At 47.2% G+C, this 14,568-nt stretch overlaps 2 protein-coding genes across 6 annotated transcripts in view; one reads left to right on the top strand and one right to left on the bottom strand.

The window, feature by feature from the left end:
- The first annotated feature begins 1,496 nt into the window (after positions 1–1,496).
- On the top strand, positions 1,497–9,963 carry GMPPB (GDP-mannose pyrophosphorylase B). Of its 2 annotated transcripts, none has more exons than XM_053303394.1 (10): positions 1,497–1,687; positions 1,943–2,077; positions 2,855–2,935; positions 4,533–4,581; positions 4,877–5,019; positions 5,505–5,663; positions 6,628–6,706; positions 8,006–8,133; positions 8,397–8,579; positions 9,225–9,963. In XM_053303394.1, the coding sequence occupies exons 2-10, from the start codon at positions 1,949–1,951 to the stop codon at positions 9,354–9,356; spliced, it is 1,083 nt and encodes a 360-aa protein (XP_053159369.1). In that variant the 5' UTR covers positions 1,497–1,687; positions 1,943–1,948; the 3' UTR covers positions 9,357–9,963. The 2 variants fall into 2 exon arrangements, with proteins under 2 accessions (XP_053159369.1, XP_053159368.1); XM_053303393.1 differs by having other exon boundaries at positions 1,497–1,785.
- Positions 9,964–10,336: 373 nt separating this feature from the next.
- The window catches only part of RNF123 (ring finger protein 123), a 169,456-nt gene continuing 165,224 nt past the window's right edge, over positions 10,337–14,568 (bottom strand). For all 4 annotated transcript variants that reach the window (XM_053296836.1, XM_053296834.1, XM_053296837.1 and 1 more), the window contains 2 exons: positions 12,313–12,398; positions 10,337–11,675 (listed from right to left, as the gene is read on the bottom strand). In XM_053296836.1, the coding sequence (XP_053152811.1) occupies positions 11,576–11,675; positions 12,313–12,398 (186 nt within the window). In that variant the 3' untranslated portion in view covers positions 10,337–11,575. The remainder of the gene's footprint in view (positions 11,676–12,312; positions 12,399–14,568) is intronic.

The following is a 14,568-nucleotide window of genomic DNA, read 5'->3' as shown; positions in this document are numbered from 1 at the left end:
GGTGGCGGATCCGGCCGGGCAGCCCTCCTCCGGCGGCCTTTCTCTGCCCCTCTTCCTTGCTTGGCCGTCCGCCCCGTCCCTTTCGGAAGCAGCTGCTCGGAAGGCAGAAGGATCGCTGCAGCAAGCTGCTTAGCTCACAGCTCGCCCGGGCAAGCAGGAGAAGAGGGTGACTCGTGGGGGCAAGGGGGGACTGGCCTTGGGAGCCCTTCAGACCATGTGGGCCAGGGGACATTTGTCCCTCCCTTGTCCAATGGACCCTTACGCCTATGGCTGAGAAACTGCCTCCAGTTTTGGGGTTTAAAAAAAAACATTTTATATCCCGCTCTTCCTCCAAGGAGCCCAGAGTGGTGTACTACATACCTAGGTTTCTCTTCACAACAACCCTGTGAAGTAGGTTAGGCTGAGAGAGAAGTGACTGGCCCAGAATCACCCAGCAAATATCATGGCTGAATGGGGATTTGAACTCGGGTCTCCTGGGTCCTCCTAGTCCAGCACTCTAACCATTACACCACGTTGCCTCCCATAAGTAGTGTATCTGAACAAAAGGCATGCATGTAAAGGCACAGTGCCTTTGTGCACGTGCAAGGGGCCTCTTTGCACTGAATGGTGCAGGGTTGGTTTGTTTTTTAAACAAGAGGATTTGCACACTGCCTCTGGGAACATTGCTAAGATGCAAACAGAAGAGGGGGAAAAATTGACATCAAGGGTAGAGTGCAGTGCTAGACTGGAATCACGGTTTAAATCTTCCCTCACCAATCACTATCTCCCATCCTATCCTACCTCACAGGGTTGTTGTAGGAATAAATTGGTGGGGGAAGAATCATGTACACCACCCTGTAAATGAATAAAGTTTGAAAACAACATCACTAACCGGAACACCGTTAATCAGTCTGTCATTTATGTTGCAAATTGAGTGCGTAATTGCATATATGCAGAAATAAAATTGCACAGTTAATTCTAGGAACAAAACCCCAACTTGAACCAAACATAATTTTATCCTTACATTCTCATCTTATATTATTGGTTTCTAAGCTTTTTCAGGGCATTCCTGAAAGGCAAGGAAGGATGCACTCAGGCCAGGGGAGCTCTTATCCTCAGCTCCTGAAAAAACCAACAGCCTAAGACCACCTTTTATTAACGTTCTGTAATTTGCGTATTTTGATATTGTAAACTGCTTTGGGTGCCTTTGTCAAGGCAGAAAGGCGGTATAAAAATGTACTAAATAAATAAACAATAAATATTCCACTTAGCAAACCGCTAAGAGGGGTGAACCTCGAGGTGTCGCACTCTAGCTTTTTGACAGTTTTGCTCCCAGACTTCTGATCAGGGCGATTTTCCACTTTCGCCTCCTAGTGGAGAAGTTAGTGTAGGCGGCGGAGCCCGTGGAAAATGTTGCTACACTCCGCATAGACGTGTCCAAGGTAGTAGCTGGCGCACTGTAATGACGTAATCAGCCGACTCGCTCCATTTCCGGGTTGCTATGGCAACGCGGGTAGCTTATGATCTAATTGGCCAGTGGTTCCGACTACTATCGGTCGACATTGGCTGACTAGGATGTTAGGACACGTCAGATGTACTGATTGGTCGAGTCGTTCGAACGGGAACTTGACGGGGATGTCGTGGAGCCTCGTTCCTTCTACCCCGGGAGGGGAGGAGCCTCTGGGCTGGGCTGGGCCGGGAGCGGCAGGTGAAGAAGCTGTCTGTGGGAGAGTGGCTGGCTGCGCTGGCATTCGCGAGACGGTGCTTGGCCCCGAGGCGGAGGTGGCGACGAAGGCGGCCCTAGAGGTTGCTGGCCAATGTGACTCGGCGGGATCGGGAGTAGGCGCTGGTCGGTTGGGACCTGAGGGCGAAGCTTTAGACCGGCTACGAAGGGGATCTCGCGGGCGCGTCCGGAGCTCCGAAGGCTGGCCCTGACGCTGTCCCGCTCTCCCCCGCCCCGCAGGCAAGGATGAAGGCGTTGATCCTGGTGGGCGGCTATGGCACACGGCTGCGGCCGCTGACCCTCAGCATCCCCAAGCCGCTGGTGGAATTCTGTAACAAGCCCATCTTGCTGCACCAGGTGGAGGCCTTGGTGAAGGTAGGATTCCGTACGAACCTCGCCGGAGTGCGTGCGTGGCTGCTGGTGGGGGCTGACTTCAGGGGAGAACCTTTGCCACTTTCTTTTTTTCTGAAAGAGGCTCTGTGCTTTTAAGAACCGTGGCAAGTTGAAAGTCAGCAGTCAGCTTTGCTTGTGGAGAAAGTCTCTTATACTGAAGATATGCCACGTGTCCATCTCTTAAAGGCACAGACATACTAAGGCACACTAGGGTGGCGAGCCACATTTGGGAATGAACGATGTGATGATCTATGTGCTTAGCTACTCAAGGAACAACATATGCATATGGCCTGATCTTTTGCAAATGTATTGAAGATAAATGAATCTGCCTTGCAATGTAACTGAATTCTGTCTAGATGGAGAAATGAGGATGGAGGTGCATTTTTGACAAAGCTATAGGTGGAGCAACTGGCTTGTACAAAAGGATCACAAACTGACTTGTAAATTCAGGCAATTGTCCTCTTCCAGATTGAGGAAGGAAATATGTGAAGGAAATACGTGTTCTAGCTGCTGCTCTTTTGAAGATTTTCCTTGCTTCTGCCCAGCAAAATGAGCTAATGGGGAGAAGATTACAGAAGCTGTTCCTTTCAAAGCGTTATTACCTCCTAATCTGGCCCAGTTGGATGGATCCCAACAGTGATATTGAAATTACTGCTTTTGGGTGTGACAGTTCTGGCAGCTGATCAGTAGAAGCTGTTGCATGAATAGACCCTTTGGCTTTGAGTTATCATTGTATATGGACTTCCTCCTCTTTGACAGGCAGGTGTAAACCATGTGATCCTTGCTGTCAGCTATATGTCAGAATTGCTGGAGAAGGAAATGAAGGAACAAGAACAACGGGTAAGTGTTATGAGGTGAGCAATTCTCAGGCTTTTTCATCTCGGCATTCCAGGTTGGTGCAAGTAGTCAGGCACACATCTAAGTGAGAATAAACACTAACTCTTCTGCATTTGCTAAAGTGTGCTGTCCTTAACGGGGCTGGGCTTCTACCAAAGCCAATGGCTCAGTGGCCTTCACTGTTTCCACAGAGCATCCTTGAAAAAATAAAAAAAAATTGTTGTCCACTGGCTCTGGTGGTTAATCTTTCCAGGGCTCATGATCTAGGAATTTGCCAAGTTAGTCAACTTGCCTATCCTAGATCTCTGTGTAAAATTTAATTTGGCTATAGTTGTGTTATAACTAGTTAACAGCTTGTAGAGAAAGCTTTTATTTGCACACTGATGTTTATTGAAGTTAACAACTCCCTTTGCATAGGTATATCCTAAACTACTGTCCCCTCCCTACTCTTTCAAAAGTAGTGCATGGCTTTTTCTTAGCACTGTTCTACACTCTGTTTCTGTAGCTTTGTGAAATTGAGAACTTATTTATTGACTGTCAGATCAGCTATAAAAGTGTTGGCAAAAAGCAAGATAACTCTCGAAGTTAAAATTCAATTCTTAATGGGATACATGCTTTTCCGGATCCCCTACCCTATGTTGACCACAAATGTGCCCATTATTTTTTCAGTGGTACAGTATTTGTGGTCCATACTATCTGAAGTAGTCCTTTTTATGTGCATCTTCACATTTCAGAAATTCCAGTATAAAGTGTTTGGCCCCCGTTCCATAGCTCACATGATGTGCAGCCCTCTGGCAATGGAAGGTGGGATGCAGATCTGCAAGAAGCCTTCATTGTCCCTAAACTGAAGGTGTCTTTCTGCAGTGGACCAGGCGTGGAGGGCAAGGGGGAAGTGACTTTTTGTTTTCCTCTCCTCCCACCAAAAGCCCTTTCTCTTTGTATAAATCGCTCTCCCTTTGCACCCGGTCTGCTGCTCAAAGCTTTCAACACAGGGACACTGAAGGCTTCTTGTGGACCGGCAGCCCTCCTCCTGGCACCAGAAGCCATCAAGCTGCATGATCTCTTTTGTTGGTCTTCAAGCATGCCTTGTATTTTTTTATTCCAGCTTCTTCTTTATGGTTATGGACTGCAGTGACTGCTGTGATCCTAAGCATATCTGAATGAAAATAAGTTGTTGAACTCAACAAACTTGCTTGGAAGTAAGAGTGTAGAAGATGTTAGGAGAGTGATGGTACAAGAGTGACTACCTTTCTAAGGGGTCAAGAGGAGAGTTCAGTCATCTCATCTAAATTGTGCCGTTCATTTGAAGCTTCATTAGAGTAGATATTAATACAGACTTTGAAGAAAGGGGAGTCTACAACTGGTAGGCCTTCATAGATTAATCTTTAAACAGTATTAAAATGTTAATACTGATGCTACGAAGAAATGCTCTTTTTGAGATAAAGTATTGTTATCCTATTAGAGAGGGAATAACCTGGGCTTCAGAAAGTCTGGTGAGTAGGGGTGGGTGCTCTTGTCACATTGTGTACAGGGTAACAGGAACATACATTCATCTGTTAGTGCCCATCTTTTGATTTTCCAAATTCTGCTTTGCTTCCAGTTGGGAATTCGCATTTCTCTGTCGCATGAGAAGGAACCATTGGGTACAGGTAAATGCTATATCCAGCACTTGTGGAGAGGTGGTGATTTATTGAGGGGGGGAGGGGAGCAATGTGGGATTAGCATCTAAACATGGCAGCCCTAGCTAAGTTGGCCTGCATGCAGGTGGAGGATTGGCTACTATTCTGTGCAGCAGCTATATATGATAAAACTTCATTATTATTATTATTATTATTAATAAAACTTTTATACCGCCCTTCCAAAAGGCTCAGGCTTCATGAGTTGGGTCGGTTGCTGAAAGGCTTGCAGATAGGTGAATACTGATGACTCCTGTTCCCTCTATAGCTGGCCCTCTGGCACTAGCCCGGGATCTATTGACTGAGAATTCAGAACCTTTCTTCGTGCTCAACAGCGATGTGATCTGTGACTTCCCTTTCACAGACATGATGCGCTTCCATGGGCATCATGGAAAAGAGGGCACTATTGTGGTAAGTGTCTAAGGTGGGTTGGCTGCATGCTCTACTGCCTGAGGATCCTTGCTTAGTCCATATTGGTTGTGGAGCTGGCAAAAATCTAAGTACATCAGGCTAGTGGAGAGATGGAAATAAAGAGCTCCATCACTCTCACTAAACCTTTGTTCATGTATTTGCATGAACAAAGGAAAACTTTAAGATCCCCTATGGGGATTAGAAATCCTTTCCCTTGTTCACATGTACCCACAAACAAAGAAGAGTAAGGATACTTATTTAAAGACTGACTTTCACACACTCTTATCTTGTTCTATCTCTCTAACTGGAGAACATAAGTTGTTTTGGCATGAAGGATGCTTTCTTTACACGACTCTAAACGGGTCAAAATAAAAATAGTAAAGTAGGAATAGCATTCCCTATAAGACGTTTCATTAGGATGTGGTTCTTTGTACCTTTTGCCCTTGACTGCCACAACCGAGTCTGATTTTGACTTTGCTTTGCAGGTGACAAAAGTAGAAGAGCCCTCTAAATATGGTGTAGTGGTGTGTGAGGCAGATACTGGGCGCATACACCGCTTTGTGGAGAAACCCCAGGTTTTTGTATCTAACAGGATCAATGCCGGCATGTACATCTTAAACCCAAGTGTGCTTGAGAGGATCCAGGTATGAGGCAGGGAGGGTAGAATGGGGATCTTATCCAGGCTGGACTGACTGAGGTGGTCTAGCTGAGCTATGGTTTTGCATGCTAGTTAACCCCTGCTAACTTGGCAAAGAGGCACCTTCTAATGTAGTGATCCTCTTTATTTAGCAGGGGGAGAGTAACTGGCCTTATCCACCCCCAGCACAGTACCTCCAGTGACTGTTGCTGGTATGTGTGTTTCTTTCCAGATGCCCTTTGGGGACAGGGATCCATCTTATTTATTTGTTATTTCTCTGTGTAAACTGCCCTGAGCCATTTTGGGAAGGGCAGTATAGAAATCAAATAAATAAACAAACATCATCATCATCATCATACAAAGGTATGCTATGATACGCATCAAAATTGCAAGGGGGCCTGCATTTGCCCCTTGCCCTAGAGTTTTTGTAGAACCAGCCCTTCCATTTCCAAGATTCAGAGTACAAGCTGGGTTCAAAGGGCATAATGAGTAAGATGTAGATTATTCTGACGGGGCTTGTGAGAAAGAATCTCAATGTGAAGATTAGAAGGGACCTTGGAGGGTTTTTTCCTAGTCCAGCTCCCTGCTCAGTGCAAGGAATGGCGACAGCATCATTGACAGGTGACTGCCCAGCCTCTTGTTTGGAAACCTCCAGTGAAGGAGAACCCAGCACTTCACCCAAGTCCCTTTCTCTCATACACTGCTCTCAAGCCAGGTCTCCTCCATCCTGCTGTATTTGTGCATTTGATTTTTCTTGCCCAAGTGCAGGACTTTGCATTTGTCTCTATTGAATTCCATCTTGTTGGTTGTGATCCACTATATTCAAGCTGGTCCAGATCAGATTGAATCTTGATTCTGTTTTCTGAAGTGTTGGCTACCTGCCCCTTGCTTTGTGTCTCAGAACGGCCACTGAACATCTTTATTTGCTACAGCAGGAGTGCTCAGCTGATTAAACTCTTACTTTCCCTTAGCTGCGGCCTACCTCTATTGAGAAGGAGATCTTCCCAGTGATGGCAGAACAAGGACAACTCTATGCCATGGAACTACAGGGTAAAGACCATACGCTAGCACATGGAAAGAACTGAAATGACTTTGCGGCATTCTCAAAACTGAAAGTAGCGATTTAGGAGAGGGTTATTTTATAACACAGTGCAGTAATTCCAGGAGGGTCTCTGGATGATAGAACTGCAATTTAGAAACAAAGCAAGGTCAGGATGTGGAAGAACAGAGAGGGTGTATAATTCACTAACTGTAGCACCAATACCGATTCATTGATGACCCATCTCTGCTCTCTGGAGCAGTGTTTTAAGAGGGCTTAACAATATTTCCATAAAAGGGTGCGTGGAGGGTGGGGGAGACATGAATCAGTCTGACACAAGGTTGGGGCAGTGGGGAGACTTCTCATTACATGCTACTTTAACTTGTGGATTATTTACCAGCTTGGTTCTGGTACTTTAAAACCAGTCTAAAGCCTCTTTTTGAATGTCACTAAGAAGATCTTTCCTCGGGGAAAGGCTAAACTGCATTTGCTTATGTCCAGGTTCTTTTTCTCCTCTGAAACATCTTTTGTTGGAGAAAGTGAGCACTATGTTAAGCCAATGTAGCAAACAGGCATGTAGAGACAATGGAGCAAGAGGGGATGAGTGTCTTGGGGCAGGGGCTGCCAAGGCTCCCCCTCACCCCTCCAGAGTGCCCTTCACCACCCTGCACCATTGCCCATCATGTGCTGGCAGCATGTATCCCTTGTGCTGCCTTGTCTCCTCTCTGCTGCATCCCTCCTCCACCCCACCATGGAGGCTGAGCACGTTCTATGCTCCCCGCAAACCCCGTGTCTTCCAGTTGGCTGGGGGAAAATGTGTGGCAGCCCCCTCACCCCTCCAGCCTGCAAAGCGCTTGCTTTGCACCAACTGGATGCTCCAAGAAATAGGAAACATCCAGCTCGTGCAAAACAAGTGCATCATGCCTGGCTGGAAGATGTGGGGGAAGGAGGAGGGTGGCCAGTATGCCCAGTGTCTGCAGTGGGGTGGGGGAAGTGCAGGAGCAGAGGTGAGGTGCGTGGTGGTGGTGGGGAGAAATGTGGCAGCAGCATGGCCTGTGGTCCGCCATGCAGCTTGCTATGCCCCTGGTAGGAAATAAGCTCATCTGGTACTTCCAATGTACCACAAAGAATATGGGCCTGTTAGAGGGAGAACATATTCCATCTTTCTGCCAAGGCTGGAGGTTTACCCTCTGGCTGCTTCAGGGCTACCAGACAGACTCCTTCCACTTATATGGCTGATGCAAATGAGCTTTAGTAAAAGACCCATTCTAGGGGACTAGTGCCTTATTAATGCAATGTGGTTCTCATAGGATTTTGGATGGACATTGGACAACCCAAAGACTTTCTGACTGGCATGTGCATGTATCTGCAATCTCTGCGGCTGAAGCAGCCTGAGAGGCTGCACTCAGGACCAGGTTTTGTGGGGAACGTATTGGTGGTAAGTTCATCCTTGTATTCATTTGAAGTAGGCTACTCTGTCTAGAGCTGATGCAGCTTATTAAGTAGACAGAGCAGCAGCAGTTCTTGATGTTCCATGTACCATGCTGAGGACTAAAGTTGTCTAGAAACCATGTAGCTATCAATGTATGGAACTTCAAGTTTGCTCTCAGGCGGAGGAAGCTACTGCCCTGCTTCGAGAGCCAGAAGCTGCTATGGACAAGATTCCAGGTCTCCCTCTTATGCCTGTTTTTCTCTTTTCAGGATCCAACTGCCAAGATTGGCTCCAACTGCAGTATTGGTCCCAATGTCACTATTGGGGCAGGTGTTGTGGTAGAGGATGGGGTTCGGATCAAGCGTTGCACAGTCCTGAAAGGGTCGCGTATCCGTTCTTATTCCTGGCTTGAGTCCTGCATTGTTGGCTGGAGCTCCTCTGTAGGCCAGTGGGTGAGTGTCAACTGTCATTATCTTGGTCACAGAAATGGCTAGGCAGGGCTGAACTCTGACTGGCACTTGAGTTTTCCTTAGACAGAGAGCTGAATACATAGTGTAAACAAATGCTACAAGGAGATAGCCCTGCTGGGTTGCCTTTTTAAAAAATAAACTGAAGCTATCCTACATAGCTGTTCTCTAGATGTTGGATTCCTAGCCACACACTTGTGTGGTATGCTCAATCCCCCCCCCCCCCCGCCCCTTATTCTGTAAGGCACTTTCATAAAATTGTCCTTTTCAGTGCTGTCGCTCTTAGCCAAGAAGTATCAGTCTCTCCTGTCCTCTAGAGCTAGATATGTAGACCATGGTTTAATGCTGAGTGGAGTGAGTCTCTTGTCTTGTGGAAACTCTAGGAAAGCTCTGTATCTACTGAGCTCATGGCACTAATGAAACCGCTGCTCTTAACTCTCTTGCGTGAACTCGCAGCCCAGAGGCTGAAAGCAATGCCTGGGTTAGAAGCAGTTAAGTACTGGCTGCTGAGTAGCCCACATGACTGTATTGTGGGGACAGGCGGCTCCTGTATTCTGACGATAGCATCAGTAATCTGGAGAAACCTTTTAAACAACTAGTTGTCTAACTGTGTGCCATGCTTTCCCCCAGGTCCGGATGGAGAATGTGACAGTGCTGGGTGAGGATGTCATTGTGAATGATGAACTCTACCTCAATGGTGCCAATGTGCTGCCTCACAAGTCTATTGCTGAGTCAGTACCAGAGCCACGCATCATCATGTAGCAATTACTGCCACTGAGTGCTGGACCAGCTCAGAGGGCCCTGCCTGTTTTGTCCTTTGCTGTGCCTTGGCAGCAGGAGCTCGCTCTTGAATTTCCAACTGAGCTGTTCTCTGAATTAAAGTACTCACTTTGCCTCTGCTGCTGAACTCTTAACCCTTTGCTGGGGTCCTGCACAGAAGTTTGGCAGGACAAGGGTATGCATAAGTTGGCTGGAACACCTTCAGAATCACTACGTGGGAACGGGCCAGTGCCTAGTTTTGAAAGTGGCCCTAAAGACAGAGGGAAAACTGCCTGCCTGTGCTACAAGTAGTGGGGTATTGCACTGACTCCACTGTTGTAAGAGAACTTGCCCACGGTAAGGCTGGGGAGAAGAAGGAACAGAAGGTTGGATGGCTCTTTCAGGCTGGCTTTTGTTGCCCATGTAGCACTCCGGGAAATCAAAATGCAGTCCTCTTCTGTGGAACTCTGCTGCCTTACAGAGAATGACCCTTCCCTCCATATGGCCAATGATCACCAACTGTACTACTCAAAACTCTAGACAGGGCTCTATCAATTAACACACACACAAAAAAATTATATTGTAATAATGAACAATGAGAGCTGCTGTATTTTGTAGGTTGTCTTTGTTCCCCATGTGGGGCTGAAGAGGGCAGTGACAGTTCTTCATGGAGCATGCCTGTCTCACAAGTATGCCTGTCTTGCTGCAGCGGTTGTGCCAGTCATCTGTGCCTGCTGGGGCGTAGCTATCATCTGTGCCTGCTGGGTTCAAAGAACACGGGCCCCTAGGTCCTGAGGGCCCTCCAGCTCCACCCCTTCCTATTTCCTTCATTATCTCCCTCATTCTGTGGGCAACCAGAGAGAGGAATGAACACAGGCCCCCTCTCCCCTAGCTACGCCCCTGGTGCCTGCATTTTATTAGCTACAGCCCAGCTCCAAGACAATGTTCTGTAACTATGGAGAGGAATACACATCTCACACCTGTAAGGAATAATAATTTAATAATATTCCATTGTATGGAAGTAACACCCCTCCAGTCTTGGAGGGATAAGGGGTGGGTGGGTGGGGGAGACACAATCATAGATGCACATAAGTTAAATTCCTTGCTCCAAGCACAATGCTTGCTGCCGTCCTCAACACTCCTGGTTACAAATCACACACAGTAAGTTTAAAAATAAAAATAAAACACATCCTCATCTGTTCCTGGATAGTACAGGCAGCCTGGTCACACAGTGAAGAGCTGGTGGCAAGAGCACCCTCTGCTGGTGTAAGGTAGCAGTGAAGTCAGGTTCACCACTCCAGTGGCCCATAAAACCAACCTAGAAAGTATTTCTCCAAACAGCAACACAATGAAATGACCAAATTCTGGCCCTCCTGTATCTGATACGCCTCCTGCCCTCATTCCTCTTTGGTAGTATGGGCTTCGGCTCTGCATCCCTAAGCAACACAGAACAAAAGCCCAGCCTGGTGTCTTTCTGTCATGTGTGTCCAGCTGCCCTCGCTCTCAAAGGAAAGGAGCTAGATGTACAAAGAGCAGGGTCAAAATTTTAGGCAACTGCATGGGACAGTCCTTTCTTCTCGTGGTACCGTCTCTACATACAAGGGGTGAGTGGGAAGAATCAATTGTTAGACACATCTCCATGTCACGATCTCCACCCATCTCCAAAGCCAACATATCACATGTATAGTCATATAGGGCACTGCACTGACTGCCAGCCTAAATATCTGAACCAGCTCTGAGCCACACATAGACAGTCAAACAGCAAAGCACTGCAGCAGCAAGCACACCCTGGGCTGGGTAGGGCAGCTGACCTCCCAGGAGAAACTCTGGCTGGGGATCCGCTCTTACCCCACCAGCAAGGAGGGGTCTCAGCCACAGCACAAGACAGGCTTCCTGGGGCAGATAGAAGAGAGGAGCTACAGGTTCAGGCAGAGGCAGAGAACCCAAGCCCATTCGGCCCTCTTGTACACACCCAACACCTGTAGGTGTGGCGTCAATAACAGCAACAAGGAAGTGTACTAAATTCAGGGGGACTGAGGGGTATGATTTGGCCTAGCTCATGCATACAGCAGGGCCTGGCCTGAGAGAGAGGTGTTATAAATAAAACTGAGCTCAGCTGTGCTGGACAGCAGCCGCCTTTGACAGAGGTGCTCTCAGAGCAGGGAAAGTCCACAGTGGAGAAGCTGCCCAGGCATGTGGCCCTGCCCTGCAGGGTCCAGGCACTAGGAGGTGGCTGGCTTAATGTAATCATCCACACCCGTAATGGTGGCTTTGCAGAAGAAGCAGTCCTTGTTGTTCATCAGGTGCTGGTTGATGCAGGCTCTAGAAAGAGAAAAGGAATAGCCTTCATGCATCTGTTCATAGCCACAGGACAAACGCTGGTCCTCTATTTCCCCTCTCACCAGTATCTAGTTCCTTCAAAGTCCCCTTAAGTTACAAGTGAGGGCAAATGCTTCTTGCAGGATTTTTTAAAAAGTCACCAAAATTCTGCTAGCTGTATATATATGCAAATTTGCAGATATTTACATATTTTGGATACTTTTGCTTCCACTAGCAGTATGATGGTCAAAGATATCTGGAGGATAGTGAAGCCCCATCCCTTTGGCACCTGAGATTTCACCAAGTACCCACATGCTTTCAAGTCCACTTTCATAGCCCGAAGGGTTACAAGTGGCTTGGGGGAGGGGGAGCAGATGCTGCTGTGGATGCTGATTCTGCTCTCAGTGCCAGATTCATTGCTTGCACAGTGCAGTCTAAAATATAGAGCCTTGTTTAGGGGAGAACTGGAGTTCTGATGCCTGGGCATCCATTCAGGAGAACTATAGGGCTGGGATCTCTCCCTGCCAGGGGAAGCAGTGAAAGGGAGTTTCCGCTCAGAAGCTTCAGTGGATTCAAACAGCCACAATAAATCAAAGGATTCAAGTACAGGAAAAACTCCACTCCCCCAGGGGTTACTCACTTGCAAGACTTGTGGGAGCATGGCTTGAATACGGCAGAGATTGGATGCGCATAGCAGATAGGGCACAGGTCCTCCTCACTGGTGGGCTGCAGAAAGATCAACACTCAACTTGTTAGCATCTGCCAATGTTCACCATTAAGGTCACATGCAATACATCTCATGGCTATTTACATGCAATACTCTACAGCTATTTACAGCCAGTGGCACAAAGTTCTGCATTCAAAGCCCTTGAAACTAGAAAAAAATAGATTTGGATAGGTTTGTGCTCCCCATGTTAAGGTTCACACAAAATCTATGGTGCTTTGAAAAAACAACAAAAACAACTACATGCAAATTCCAAGAAAATTTCCATTCAGTAGATGGGAAGAGGGAAAGGTTCCAGGAAGAGCTGCTCCCCTATAAAGGAAGAGGGCTCATCTCCAGAAGAGAGCCTTGGCCAGAAAATAGGCATTTTCCCTGTCAGTTTCCTATTCTTCTTAGTGGCAGCAGGGCAGCCTACTCACTGGGATTATCCCTCCTGGTGGCCACAGATAGGGCCCCGCTTTCAATTTAGGATACTATCTAAAAGATGGAGCTTCCATGTTCCAGACCATGTCAGAAATACTCAAATTCCAGCATATAACCCAAAGACATTGCCTCTGGGCTAATTAATCTAAAGACACACCCAGCTGCCCAAGTGAATCAGGTGACACCCACCCCCAAATAAAGAGTTGTGAGTCAGATTTGTGTAATTCAGAGCAGGACATCTCTGCTTCTTGTAAGGAACTTGAAGTTAAAAGTGGACTGCCTCAAAAAGGATCCACCAGAATGGATGGTTTGTTGCACCATGTGGACTTGTATCCCTTGGAATCTGTGTCCTAGATGGTTGAGGCTAGCTGAGGTTTTATAGCTAGTAATCTCAGAAAGCAGACTGGCAACTTCCTGCCATACTCAAGCTCAATTATTTACATCCCCCCACCCCCACGAGTTCTCCCTCTCTCTTTTCTGGAGAAAAGAGGAAAGCTTTTAAGCCAGCTTTATGGTGTTCCAAAGGGGGATTGCAGGGCTTGTCTACAGGGGATTCAGGAGCTTGGTGTTCGGGCAAAAAATCCCAGCCACAAGTGGGGGAAGAAGGAACCCTGTTCACCTTACTGGGTCTAGCTCCTGGTGTGCCAGATGGCTAGCAGATGTCACTTTGCAGTCATTCTAGGTGCTGAGTGTGAGAAGGAAGTGTCAGAGCACCACCATAAGAACAGCCCTGCTAGATCAGGCCCAAGGCCCATCTAGTCCAGCATCCTGTTTCACACAGTGGCCCACCAGATGCCTCTGGAGAGCCCACAAGCAAGAGGCATGTGCATGCCCTCTCTCCTGCTGTTGCTCCCCTGCAACTGGTACTCAGAGGCATCCTGCCTTTGAGGCTGGAGGTAGCCTATAGCCTCCAACTAGTAGCCGATGATAGACCTCTCCTCCATGAAGTCATCCAAACCCCTCTTAAAGCCATCCAGGTTGTTGGCTGTCACCACATCTTGTAGCAGAGAATTCCACAAGTTGATTATGCGTTGTGTGAAAAAATACTTCTGTTTGTTGGTCCTAAATTTCCCGGCAATCAATTTCATGGGATGACCCCTGGCTCTAGTGTTATGTGAGAGGAAGAAGAATTTCTCTCTTTCCACTTTCTCCACACCATGAATGATTATATAGACCTCTATCATGTCTCCCCGCAGTCATCTTTTTTCTGAACTAAAAAGCCCCAGGTGTTGTAGTCTTGCCTCATAAGAAAGGTGCTCTAGGCCCCTGATCATCTTGGTTGCCCTCTTCTGCACCTTTTCCACTTCTACTATGTCCTTCTTAAGATATGGTGACCAGAATTGTACGCAGTACTCCAGGTATGGCCGCACCATAGTAGATCTTTATAAGGAAATTATAGTATTAGCTGCTTTATTTTCAATCCCCTTCCTAATGATTCTTAGCATGGAATTGGCCTCCTTCACAGCTGCCGCAAATTGAGTCGACACTTTCAACGGGCTGCCCACCACGACCCATCCAACGAGAAGCCATGGCCCAAGTGGCTTTTGGTCCAGCCTCTGCTAGCACACTGGATTGACACTTCTTTTTTCACCTTGAGTGACTGAGATCAGGATAAGACAGCTCCAGAATTGCTAGCTGGGAGTGTGTTGTCTTCTGTGGTTTTTTCTGCTCACAGCCTCTTTGCCTGCCCCGTTTTTAGTGAGTTTGTTTATTTTGTACATTTATATACCGCCCCATACAAAAATGTCC

The sequence above is a fragment of the Hemicordylus capensis genome, chromosome 2, assembly GCF_027244095.1.
Source record: "Hemicordylus capensis ecotype Gifberg chromosome 2, rHemCap1.1.pri, whole genome shotgun sequence".
Classification (NCBI taxonomy): Eukaryota; Metazoa; Chordata; class Lepidosauria; order Squamata; family Cordylidae; genus Hemicordylus; species Hemicordylus capensis.
This window is presented reverse-complemented; position numbering and strand designations above follow the sequence as displayed.

What these genes read in the sequence shown, in the direction of transcription:
- GMPPB (XM_053303393.1), top strand. Translation starts at nt 1,555, where the DNA reads ATGTTAGGACACGTCAGATGTACTGATTGGTCGAGTCGTTCGAACGGG. An exon ending in GAAAAGAGGGCACTATTGTG is followed by an intron (nt 5,020 to 5,504) that starts GTAAGTGTCTAA and finishes TTTGCTTTGCAG; the next exon opens with GTGACAAAAGTAGAAGAGCC. An exon ending in CTATGCCATGGAACTACAGG is followed by an intron (nt 6,707 to 8,005) that starts GTAAAGACCATA and finishes TGGTTCTCATAG; the next exon opens with GATTTTGGATGGACATTGGA.